Raw genomic sequence first — 13776 nt, forward strand, 5'->3', positions numbered from 1 at the left:
TTTTATTCTCCATGCTGGCATATGTCTTGTGATCAGAATGTGTAAAAGTCAAAACATGATCAGATTTATAATGTTTTTTTCCCCTCTGGATACGCTTTAATGCTCGTCGGAGAAACATAAGGGTGTCCAGTTACTAAGTTATCATGCGTCATTACGAGGGAAGTGACGTTACGACTGTTGAAGCGTATTGCCAATAGAAACAATTCAAAAAGACGTTTTAATAATATTATAAAGCAATCAATTGTAGTATTCACAGGGAAAACAGTGATCGTTTAGGGTTCAAATGTGGCTCTTAAACTTTGTTGGAACAATGAAACATTTTCAACTGATAAAATGAGAACACTCGACCATTGATAATTGCTCATAATTGAAACGGCTGTCACACATAATATCATGGCTACTACCATTCGCAGGGGCCACTTAGCCGATTGCACTACATTTCAATGTACTTAAATAGTAACTGACTACAACTATACTCAATACGATACATTTTGTCCACGTCTAGAGGTATCTCTTGGTCTTCAGTTCATATTTTTGCCAAAAGGAAAGAATTTATATGACATAATATTGTGTTGTTTTTTGGAAATGGTTGTATGTATTTTGATGCTTTTGTTTGATGGTCTTTTTGCGACCTAAATGACTGCTGATCGGTTGATGACGGATTTCTTAAATATTTTATGGGTCATCTTTACGTCTGTTCTTGAAGTGCCTCGAATGGCAAATGTTGTACATTCCGGTTCAAAATGTTGACGGTATTAAAACTTTTTTTCTAGTACATCATCAAACTTTTGAATTGTAAACTTCAATTTATTGGACGAAGACAGATACTGTGGACGTTTCGGGTTTCCCCTTTATAAAAAACACGTTGAATAAAACACTAAGGACGAATGAGATATGTGTGAATTTAAGTAGTTGGTGAATAAACAAACAAACAAAAAATTCATCGTGTTTTGTTGATAAAGGGGTAACCCGAAATGTCCACAGTATATGTCTTCCTTTAATAAATTGAAGCTTACAATTCACCACTTATCGTTATTTTTTCCTTCGAGCTTCAATCAGCAACCTTTTCATTATTCCAATATAAAAATTAAAACGCCAAATGTCAAAAGCACGAACATTAGCTTAGTAAATATTCGAACAAGTTTTTAGACGGGGGATCAAAACAAACATGGATGACTGTATGGCGATTGCATGACCAATGTAACAATTTTGCACAATCAATGATCAATCAACCTGTTTCACCCATCTGTTGATCATTAGGGAGTGTGTCTAATCACCCATTCAACTTGGATAAATTTGTTTAGAATTTTCATTAATTGTGCTCAAAATGAAAGGAAGATTTAGTTCCATTGATATAGCAGTTGTCGTCCAGGAATTGAAAAGGTGAATGATTTTGATTTGTTGTTTTATCTGATTGAAGTTGAAGTATGATTGAAGTTACGTGCTTAATTTGTCATGACTATGACCAATGGGTATGAGTCAATGAATTCGCCACGGACCAAGGAATGTAGAGTGAAGAATCAGTGGCCGTAGTAACTATCAAATCGTCTGCTATGATAAGAGTAAGATGAAGTTCCCGTGATGTCTCTTCTAATTCTAACATAAGTAAGAGTAAGAAGACTTATTGATAAGTCATAATCAGACACTGATTAGGCTAACTTTGTAGACTTCGGTTTTCTATTTCTTCTCACTTCAAAGATAAATAAATCTTTTTGCAAAAACCTATCTCTTTCAAAAACTAAAACTTACATGTTTCAGTTTAAACTTTCTTTGCAACTTTTTCACTCTTCACAAATTTTCTTCACTTCACTAAGAAAATTAGGGGTTTTGAGCTGTTTGATTCGGCTCCCGTCTGCCATTTCTTGTTGACTAAGCTTTCTGATATTCTTAACTTTAGCTGTAACTGTAACCATTAACGTAAAGGAATTTCTATATCTATGGCTGTAACTGACTTTGGTATCTAGCAAAAAATATCCAAAGCGAGCATGGAGATAATTGTCATCACTAGAAACTAAACTAATGCACAATGATTGTTATGGCATGGGACAGAAAAAAAGCCACAACATCACAGGTCCACGTATTTCCCCCCCCCCCCCCCCGACAAATCAGATTGCATTGTAAATGTGTGCAGCAATGTTCGCACTTCATAGAGATGAAAGGCAATATAGCTAGTTTGACACAACTCACTCTCACTTATAATTGTTGACACCTGTGGTACATCTTTGTTACATTACATGCGCATACTTTGCTTTGATGTTGCAACAAAATTTGATGAGGGGTTCATTTTTTGTTTGCTTTGTTCATATGACATTTTATCACGATGAATTAGGGAAGGTTGTTATTTATAATATTGTTTACATATATGGATGTCGTTCAGAAAATATTCCTTGATTAGCTGAGGACACTGTCCTGATTTTAGGAGTACAATATGACGGATACATTTTGTTCACTATAATATAATATATGGCCCTGATTTGCCAGATTTTCTGATTAGAGAGGTTCTGGATTTTGATGGTCCGCTGACCACTATCATGTTTTATTGAATTTTTAAAAAATCATTTAATTGAATTGATTAATTTTTGTTTACAGATTCCTTGGGATGAGAGTCGTCAATGTTTATGACATAGACAACAAAACTTATCTCATCAAAGTAGGAAAGTAAGTGTAAATATGAATTTTGTAAAACGCATGAATGGACAGTCCAATTAACAGCATTGTCAATTAAATGCCCACGTATATCATGAAATGCCCATTCACAGGTGGCAAAACAAATGCACATATGAAACACTTGGGATGGTTATTTCATCATGAGCCATGGGCTAAGGAAAAAGATTATATTTTATTATTTTATTTAATTTCAACTGTATAAAAAAATGAAATGTCCCTATAGAAATAACCAGAAGATCAATACCAAATGAAGTCAAGTAAAATACAAACTAGACAGTCAGGGGGTATCAAATTTTTAATATTCCTCAAATGTAATGTTGACAGTCATCTTTACTCATTTTTACCAAATATGTTCAAATTATGGAGCAACCTCCCTGTAAGTATCAAGCTTTTGAGTAATGTCGAGACCTTTTTAGATGACCTACAGACTACCAGGAATGTAGTATAATCTTTATTTTTTGGATATGCATCGACAGTAATGTTCAGTTGGCTTATATGATGGAGGATAAGATAGAGAGACAGATGGATAGATAGATAGTACTTTTTTATAATTTAATGCTTTTCTGTTAATTTCACAAAAATAGACCAGACGAAAAGACATTCATTTTGATTGAATCAGGCATCAGACTACACAGCACAGAATTTGATTGGCCAAAGAACCCAGCACCTTCCAATTTTTCTATGAAGGTAAAAAGTTCTGTTTTTAGTTTACAGTTGTTGCTTTTTATGTTTTGTTATGTTCTATTTTATTCATATACATGTTTTTGTTTGTTTATTAAAATATAATATAAAATATATTAAAAAAAAAAGTTTTCATTGTTTTAATGATCCAAATAAAATTGAGAGCAATATTGCCCAAATAGTTGCAAGGTTATATTTGCAATGTGGACAGAATAGGTAATTATATAACCAATGTGGCTAAATTATAGCCTCAGGATTATTTTGGCAATGTTATTAGAAGATTATTATAATGTAAAATAACCATACCCCCTCCCCACAACAACAACAAACAAGCAAAGCAAACAAAAAAAGGCAAACCAAAAAAGTCAAACGAACAAACCCCCTCCACCCCCCCCCACCCCCCCAAAAAAATAACCCCAGCAAAACAAATACTGATAATAATGATGATGATGCGTGAATTGAAAAAAAAAAAAGTAAAAAGAATGAGGATTTAAAACAAAGAAAATAAGCAAACTGAGTGGTAAGGGAATACTGATATAAACAATTACTTGACTTACTGCCCATCGCATCCTAATCATTTGTCTGGGATGCTTTGGCAGCATCTCTGATTTGTTTAGTGAGTTTTTTCCACTTAATGTGATATCAATTCACTATAAATAAGAGAGGCTCTAGACAAAATACTGAAGCTCAGTGCCAACAGGTGTCAACCATATTGACCGGCAGATATAAGAACAATGCATTGCTACAATATTTTTTCTTTAAATTGACCTCCTCGAAGTTTGAACCCTGGTCATCTAGATTAGAAGTCTTACACACAGATTTCACTGCACCACATGGATGTTTGCTTTATGACAATATAAAAATTAAGCCATTCTTTGTTTTCAGTTTATGAATGACATTTTTTTCTTCTTTTTATTTTCTGGTTTTAAATGTTGGTTACAATTATTTTATATTTAATTTTGATTATCAAAATCATCATAGATATATGTTACTCTGTGGTTTAACTTGAGTGACCCTATTTCATTTGTCATAGAGATGACTAGATCGGAAAACAAAACCGACCGAAGCAGCTCTCCCATAAGTTGAAATTTTCACATTGCCCAAATAGCCAGAACAACGTCTTGGAATTATAAGCAATATTGTCCAAATAATTACATACATCAAAATTTACTTCAGTAATTATACATGACACCCTTTAAATATTTTAGAAAAAGTTCTAAAGTTAAAATATATTTTTACCCTTTTCAGCTTAGAAAGCATGTAAAAGGTCGTCGATTGGAAAGTGTTCGCCAGCTTGGTATTGACAGGATTGTTGACTTTCAGTTTGGTTCCAATGAAGCAGCTTACCATATAATTGCTGAACTGTATGACAAGGTAAGGTGCCATATTTTATTTAAAATGGGTCTAAATTAAATTTCATCTATGACACTGATTTCTGATTTGTTTAAAGTCAGACCTTGCAAAGTATTAAGGTGGGTTGGACGGAGGCTCATAAATTACTTTTGGCATGGTCATCTGTATAATAGTCTCTTGTTTCAGATGTGAGGTATCCTAGGTAAAATTGAAACCAATCTCATTTTGAATGACTTTATTATTATTATTATTATGATTATTATTATTATTATTATTATTATTATTATTATTATTATTATTATTATTATTATTATTATTATTATTATTATTTTATTATTTTTATTATTATTATTATTATTATTATTATTATTATTATTATTATTATTATTATTATTATTATTATTATTATTATTATTATTATTAATATTATTATTATTTTCTTTTTGTAAACTATTTATCAAAATCAATTGAATTCTTTATATTTTTTTAATTGATTGATGTGACATTCAAATTTGAACGATTGTTGCACATAATGACAATGAATTATGGTGTGTCTTAATTTTTCAGGGAAATATTGTATTAACAGACCATGAGTATACAATCCTAAATATTTTAAGGCCCCGAACAGACAACAGTCAGGATGTTCGATTTGCTGTCAGGGAGACCTATCCAGTTGAGAATTTTAAGACTCACCAACGTCCGACAGAAGAAAGGTCAATAGCAGTACTTTGTATATGTTTAAATAGGCTTTTCAATAATTTGAGATCCTTTGGATAATCTTCCAATATGCAGCAATATGTGGCCTCAAATTATACATAGTAGCCCTTTATTGTGAAAAGTTATAATTCTTTAACTAAAGCAGGCAACTAGTTTTAGTAGTATTTCTTGCTTGTAAGTGATTCAGATAGCTCTAATAACATTCTTAATGAAGTCATCTTTTAGATATTCGTTTTGATAGAAGTAAAAACATCTAGAGGTAATTGTCAATTCCAGTTAATTCCTTTTGTCCTCGATCTTATGAACTATCATATGATTCATTATTTTAAATGATAAATACTTATTGTGCTTTAACTTAGTTTTAAAAAGCATAACTTCTTTAATTATTTTGTTAAAAGGTGGATGTCTTAACTATATGTAACTAAGAATTTTGAAACTTTTGATAGATATGATTACATTATTTACTTTCACAATTTATCACAGACTCAAGGAGATTTTACAAAATGGAAAAGAAGGAGATGTCTTGAAAAAATTTCTTGTACCAAACTTAGGTAAAGTAATAGTATGATTGAAGTATGTATCAATGACGATCGGAATAGCACTTATATACTGCATTAAAAAATTAAAAAAAAAAAATTGCTTCTCTTTTATATAAAAAAAAGTTGAGCTTTTATACAACGCAATATCCACTAAACATGCTCAAAACGGTTTACAAGGAGTCCATGACCAACAGCAACACTTAACATGTAGAACGAGACATGACGCAGATATTGTAATTTTTCCAATAGAGACGATGTTGTTAACTTATTTTACTCCTGAGTACAGTGAGAGAATGTGAGTAAAGAGCCTTTTCCAAGGACTCAACTATGTGCCGAATTGAGGGTCGAACCCAGGACCTTCTGATCTGAATGCGAGTGTCATACCACAAGACCACATAGCCACATATATATTTTTTTTATCAAATAGATCAAACTGTAGATTACTGGAACAAAGAGAATCGCTCTAGATGAAACACATATTTATACAGGAGAAATTCACTTCAGAAAAGCTTGGTATTATTGAGATCTGGACAAAGGAATCCGTGAGGGTGAGGAATTCTGTTGATAATGAATGCAAGATGACTTCTGATGTTATTAAAAATATTTCTGCTATATATATGTATGCTATTGTTCAGATGCTACAGTACTGAGAGAAAAGCTTTTAGATTGAAGCTGTATTGGATTAACGTTTGCAAATTTCAACTACATCATTTAAATTTATTTTGTTATTGCAGATTATGGTCCTGCTGTCATAGACCATGTACTGGTGTCTGCAGGATTTCCTGAGAATGTCAAGATTGGTGGAGGTTTCCAAGTCGATGCAGGTCTGTCAGTCTCAAATATACATTGCTTCTAAAATATTCATATTTTCAGCCAATACTTAAAACCAATGACAATAAAGTCATCACTTCCTTGATCAACAAAATAAATGGCTAGGTCCAAGTGAAGCATCAAGAAAAATTAATATCTTGGTGTTAACCCTTAAGGGGCATAACTCTGATTTACTTACGGACCAGTTTAGAAAAATCCACTGTTAAACCATATTGAAATGGATGATGGGGATAAGACTGAGAATTTTATGTAACATTTATTCTGAAAGTACACTGATATTTTGAAATAAACATGTCCAGTTGGCTAATTATGAATAGGAATGGAACTTGGTATTTTAATAAGGAAAAAAAATTCTCCTGCTTGCAATTGAATTCTTTTTCTAGGTATTATTTTTTTAGGGAGTTGTTCATTAGATATTCATAGAAAGGATGTTAATTAATTTCATTTATGGTTGGAATTAGATAACTCAATTATTTTGACTCATTTAGTGCCAGGTTGTAGCTTTTCCTTCAATAAACACCACACTATAACGGACATTGTTTGCACTATAGCATGATGATTGCCCTTCAGTCTGTTGATTGGAGAAGATATGGATACTAGAGTGAATGAGACACCTCGCCGAATATTGATTGGTGCTGCTAAAATTATTTAAAAATTTGATTCTTAATCAATTACTGACCAGGCTCCTATGGCTCCCTTGCCACTCCAGACTTTTCATAGACTGCGCATAGTATATATATTTATACTAATAATACTATGACAGGGTTAGATGCCATGTTTTCATCACAAAACTGCTCTAATTTGATGTAAGTTTGAAGATAAATTTTATTTATTCTATAACTTCCTGAACACTCCAAAAGTATTTTTTAAAATTCATTCAGGAAGCTTCACTTTTTTATTTTCTTTATCTTTGCTTATTTTTAAATTCTACTATAACCTGCCCCTTAAACATATTATTTGGTATAAACAAATTGCGCCAAATTCAGATTTTTTTCCTCCAAATGTTTAGTTTTGAAAGCCAAATGTTAGAGGAAAATAGATGTTTTGCTCAAAAATTAAATTGGCCTACGCTACATAAATTCTATAGCATTTTACTGTAGCAATTAGCAGAAATAAGCCTGGAAATCAAACAGTTTGAGTTGAAACATATTTTCCTCATCATATTTGGACTTTCCCCATCATGACAAACTTTTATATGTTTGTTTCGTACTTTCCTTTTCATTTTAGATATGTCAAGGTTGATGTCTGCCATAGATGAAGCTGAAATTTTGTTGTCTAAGTTCCTGTCAGACCCTTGCAAGGTTTGGATTTATTTTATACAGATATTGTCAGTAGTTTGAATCACCCTATTTTGAAGTTTATAAATGGAATATAAAAATTAAGAGCAATTTGTAGTATTATCAAGTTTTTAGCTGCTGTTGAGCACTTTATTGATAAATAGTGAGAGTGATGTCAACAATAGAAAGAATTTGCACCATGATAAAGGACCATATCTGTATAAGAAGAAATTCTTCCTTTCAAAATATTAGAATAAGAATAATCTAAAGCAGACGTGAGCTGAAATATCGGTGTGTGCCAATGTGACAGTTCTCTCTTTAAATTTCCATATAAAATCATTCTCTTCTCGACATATACAATGCAAATAAAGCTTGCCGTGATATAACAGAATCAAATGATTGTAATGAAATTCAAGTCACTAGACGTTTACATTCAGTTATGAAATGAAATTGTGTCTTTCAAAAATTGCAAAAAGAAAACAGTCCATCGCAGATGTAATTTACAAACTGAGGAAAATTGGTTAGCTTTTTACTTACCCTGAAAAATAATTGATTGTGTGACGCCATGTTCATTCCTTTAATTGATGTTAATTATATCTTTTTGCTTACCTTATTCTTCAAGTTATATTCTTCTCACTTTCAGGGATATATTCTTCAAAAGAAAGACAAGAAATCAAATCTGCAAGACGGAGAGCCAGAAGAAATTGTTATGTAAGTATTTTTTTAGATTAGTTTGGGTGGGAGTTTTAAAACTTTTACAAAGTAACATTTTGTTATGAATGTTGATATTTTATGAGGATATTTGAATACCATTTTATTATAAAGGAAATGTATGGGTTGAATTGATCCTGGAGAAAAACTTTTGTTCTATCCATACCTTGGGAGCCCAGTTGTTCTAGTACACAGCGTACACAACGACAACAGTTTAGTTGAGACGGGATCCCGTTCCTGACACCTGCTGACCCGGTCACGGTGAGCGGTCAATCACCGAGAGGAATTTACCTAACGGGGATTGCCGTTTCACTCAATTTAACAATGTTTTGTTTTATTGTCTGTTAGACACCCATATTGAATGAGTTGAAATATCACTACTTGGTATAAAAGTTTATATTTTCTACTTTTACTGTGTGTTTTTTATTTTTTCATAGTATTACTAGATTTCTCAATATAAGTTATCAATGAACGGTAACAAATTACACAAAAAATATAGCGGGTGCAACATTTCAAAAATTAGAGAAAAAAAAACGTTGCTATGGATTTGTCTGAATTTTATGTATTATAAAGAGAAGATGTAAATACTTCTCCTCACAAAAAACGTATTTTTCCTCAACACAAATATATCCGCTACGAGCATTCAAACTCGTCAGTGTAGTTTGGGGCTGGTCTTTAACTGAATTGCGTTGATGACAAATCGCATTTTATTCATATCATTGATAATGCCGGATGCTCTTTTTTTTTCCAATTTTGCTGTTGTTTGGTGACAGGTCTCTGTGCCTTGTTCTCCAAGAAGTCTAAGTCCAAACTTATATTGAGTGATGTGTGGTATGCACTGGTACTCAAGGAGGTGTTGTTTTGGGATTATTTTGTTTGGAAAATATTTTCTGTATGTAACCGTGTAATGTTTTATTGCACTTTGAATATATTGGATCGTGTCTGCTTTGATCGATTTTGTGTGTGAAATAAAGTTGTGCACATGACTATAGGCCTTGTTTATATTGTCGAAAATTAATCCAATACTGCAAGCGTCGTCAATGATGAGTGGGTCGTGGGTGCAGTTCTTTGTTTGTTGGATAATTGTAAGTGTAGACTTTTTCTTGTTAGTATTTGTGGCAGTGGTTGCCAATGAATGATCTGCTGTGGTAAGCCTGTTGTGTAATGCGGTATTCTGTCCAATTCAGAGGCAATAAGACCATCCCTGAGGGTGAGTGGCTCGTGCATGAGATTTGAAAGTCTCTCCTGCGTTTTGGAGTTTGTTGTTATATTCTACTCTGTCGATATCAAACATGCAAGTGCAACCCGTTTCAAGGTTGATTTATTTATTATTAGCGTCTTGGCAATGAGAAAATACAAAGAAGCTAATGAGTCGTGTGTTCAATGTGCTTTATAATGTGTACTTTTTACACATAAATTATGAGTGTGCTCCTTGCTTGTCCAATGCCGTGTCAGTCCCATAGACTACTAAAAGAATGTTATTAGAATAATTTGAACATTTAAATGGTTTCTTGCGGGCACGTTTCTATTTCTGTGTTAAACAAAGCATACCATGACATGTCCTACATAATGAATTCACTGCTTGGTTATGACTTGCAATTGTGTGGTCCATGCTGTAAGAGAAAATTCAAAATTGACTGAGCGATGTAAGCAATGATATAGTGAATTAATGAATAAAATGAGTTTTAAAACACTCTGTATTACTTCTCATATCCATGCATACATAACAGCGTACATAAAATTTGGAAAAAGAAAAACCAAATACTTCACCCAATTTGGTGAAAGAAAGGGGGGGGGGGGGGGCAGGAAAATTCTAACAAGCAGTTGAGCTAAGTTGAGGCCCAACACACAATGTCATTTAAAATTAAACATTAGCAAGATAATTCAAATTATGCAATTTAAAAATCAAATTAACTCATCATTGAAAAAAATAAAAAATAAAAATACAATTAACAATAAAACCGCAGCGAAATATTACGTTTCAATAACAAGGCTAAAGAGGTAATATCATTATTACCTGACCTACCGCGGAAAAATAATCATTACAAAATAATGAAAACTGAAGAGTAAATGAAACTTACCTCATTTCGTAGTAAAACTTGTGCCTTGTGAATCACACCAAAAAAAATTTGAAGTTTATAGCAACGTTTTTTTTAGAATTCTGAGGTAATTACAAGTAATTTTATTTAAATGTTATAGAAAAATATGTGAATTTGAATCACGGCTTGTGGAATAAGTACTGGAGATATTGAAATAAAAATTGGACCGATGGAAAGAGGAGGTCTGCGAGAATTCTTTGCATTTGGGTGGAATTGCATCGTCACGAAGATCGTGAGGTTAATTGGTACGGAAATCATCCATTGGTATCACCCAATGCACGTCAAATCTACGTTCTGGGAATTGATATCGGCTGACCGCTGTTGACCCCGGTTACCTGTCGGGTGAGGTTACGTCGGCGCTCGGAACAGCGGGAAACTAAACGGTCAGATTTATAGTGCAGATTAGACGCCGTGAGTAGAACATCGGACTGACATACATAGGCAGACTGACAGTTTGACAAATGCAATTCTGTGATGTGTGAAATTTAAACTTAACTCCCTCTTCTGTCCTGACAGTGGTGAATAGATAGCTGTATACAATTTAGTTCCTTCAGAAAGTACTTTCAAATAGTTTAATATTCACCCCAGATGGTAGAAAAAGTCAATTCCATTCCAGAGAAACTGTCTTGAGGACTGCATTATATTTCCATGTGTCATGCATTTGTAATGACTTTGGAAATTTTAAAGGACAAATTAAGAAAGCGTTCTAATTTCATTCTACATAAAAGATTGGTCAAAGTTGCCATTTCAATAATGAGCTGTATTTTTAATACATGTCTACTGTTTAATGATAATACTCCTTTTTTTCTCGTATTTGGCCAGTATATAGCAATGACTATGAAAATTTTTGTTTTCTATTTTTGTAGGAAATACTACTCTTAAATCAAAGCCATATCTCCACTGAGTAAAAATCTTTTTGAATTTTGAAAATCCATTAATATATAACAAAGTTATGTAGTTTCAAAGATGTCATTTATTTGGATGACTCACAAAGAGAAAAAAATACGGAAAATATGGGACGCTTTTTCTGCGTTTTATTCTGGTTTGTGCCTGTATCTCGCTTAATATGTGGAATTAGATATTAAAACTTTGCAATTTTATGGCAAAATTATCAGAAAATATGATGAAGACATCAGAAGAGTTCTAACTTGTATAGTTTTAGAGCTGTATGGCTAGGGTCAACTATAAATTTGTTTTAAAATATACATAATATTGATCATTTGGAACTTTTCCGAAGTGTAATCTTGTGTCTACAACCCATACAAATGACACGAAAAATGCCTGCTGAATTATTATCAATCAGTCCCATGAGACCATGGCTTATGTTAGTTCTAGTACAGTGCAACCCCGATGGAACGACATCCGTTATAGCGACATTCCCTGTATAACGACATGGTACTCAGGTCCCATTTTATTTTACTATATATCATTAGTAATAAAAACCCTCTATAGCGACGTACATTTCAGCAAAACCCCTGTATAACGACATTTCTGGTCCGACAAACCTTGAAGGTGTTTGTCTACCATGAAATTGTTCGTAACTATTACAAGTGGTATCTTCCATTCTATGTATGTTGTCTACTCGTAATAAGCCCAGAGCTAGTTCTTATTGTAGCCAATGAAAACGCTTCTTTTTCAGCCAATCAATAGTCACATTTGTACAACACCACAGCCAATCAGTAGGCTCGTCTTTCACCAACCAGAAGGCTCGCCTTTCACCCAATGAATGCCTGTGACAGGTCAACACTGGACTGTTTATAAATCCTTTGTCCACTCTCCATTCATTGCCGGTCCCAAGCCCGGATAAACTACAGAGGGAAAATGAAAAAGTATACATTCACTACACAAGACCCAAAACACCTCCTGATATACACACATAGGAAACCTCTCTGTAACGACATCCCTCTATAACGACACGTTTTCCCGGTCCCGACGATGTCGTTATATCGAGGTTGCACTGTATTTATTTGAGAGAGAGAGAGAGAGAGAGAGAGAGAGAGAGAGAGAGAGAGAGAGAGAGAGAGAGAGAATGTGTTAATCTACTATCCCTATGACATAACAATGAAAAATACCTTAATTTTAAAAAAGCGCGCGAGAATTTGTGTCATCCATCGTCGCGAACAAGGTTGCCAGATGGTCACGTATGTGGCCAAATATATAATTTTGTGTCTTATTTTACATTTTATTCATCTATGTTTGTCTCAGTGACATTTATCCTAGTCTATTCAATTTTCTGTTTGTTAAAATTTAGTTCATTTTAAGTGGGCCGGTCTTAATATTGAAAGCCATATGATTTTCTATTTAGCCACTTTTGAAGTCAAATTTGGTCAGGTTAAAGTCTGGCCATCTGACAGCCTTGCCTCGCTCACATCATTTTCGTGTCGCGTGATGGTGGAGCAAAATGGCCGTCTCCATATTTTCACTCATTGAAATGCAAATTTGGTTGATGTTTTGTGAGAATACGGGAAAAGCACTTATCATAATCGAATGAAATTTGAAATATAAATAGAAGAAATGTGCATATATAACCTTATGAGCGACAAAATCTCTCCTCTTTGTAGTTTTAGAAATATTGTACTCCAAAAAGTAAAAATCTATTTTTAACGGTCATCTGGTAATCGTACGAGTTTTGTCGCTTGCCATAATCTAAAATGACCTCTTTTCTAACTGTGTGCCAACTTTCAGTCATATTCAATTATAAACAGCGTCGTAATTAATTTTTTAAAATAGCGTGTACGAAACGGCTTCGTCCCATATTTTGTTGCGAATATGGGCACTTCGTGAGCAAAAAAGAGGCCCAAAGATTTGTGCGGGATAGTCATTGCTACAGTATATTGTTAGTTACCTCTGACTCTAAAAATAAAGATTACTGCCAATTTGTCTAAAATTCTCCCTGTTAAG

General features: G+C 33.3%; 1 protein-coding gene across 1 annotated transcript in view; it reads left to right on the forward strand.

Moving 5' to 3' along the window:
• The first annotated feature begins 1141 nt into the window (after window positions 1–1141).
• LOC144957248 (ribosome quality control complex subunit NEMF-like) overlaps window positions 1142–13776 on the forward strand; it is a 39479-nt gene continuing 26844 nt past the window's right edge. Inside the window, exons 1-9 of the mRNA XM_078888333.1 lie at window positions 1142–1383; window positions 2590–2658; window positions 3252–3354; window positions 4597–4722; window positions 5269–5414; window positions 5902–5969; window positions 6692–6781; window positions 8016–8089; window positions 8709–8776. Coding sequence (XP_078744459.1) covers window positions 1328–1383; window positions 2590–2658; window positions 3252–3354; window positions 4597–4722; window positions 5269–5414; window positions 5902–5969; window positions 6692–6781; window positions 8016–8089; window positions 8709–8776 — 800 coding nt within the window. The 5' untranslated portion in view covers window positions 1142–1327. The remainder of the gene's footprint in view (window positions 1384–2589; window positions 2659–3251; window positions 3355–4596; window positions 4723–5268; window positions 5415–5901; window positions 5970–6691; window positions 6782–8015; window positions 8090–8708; window positions 8777–13776) is intronic.

The sequence above is a fragment of the Berghia stephanieae genome, chromosome 1 (genome assembly GCF_034508935.2).
Source record: "Berghia stephanieae isolate SIO BIC M18660-M18661 chromosome 1, UCSD_Bste_1.3, whole genome shotgun sequence".
In the NCBI taxonomy this organism is placed as follows: Eukaryota; Metazoa; Mollusca; class Gastropoda; order Nudibranchia; family Aeolidiidae; genus Berghia; species Berghia stephanieae.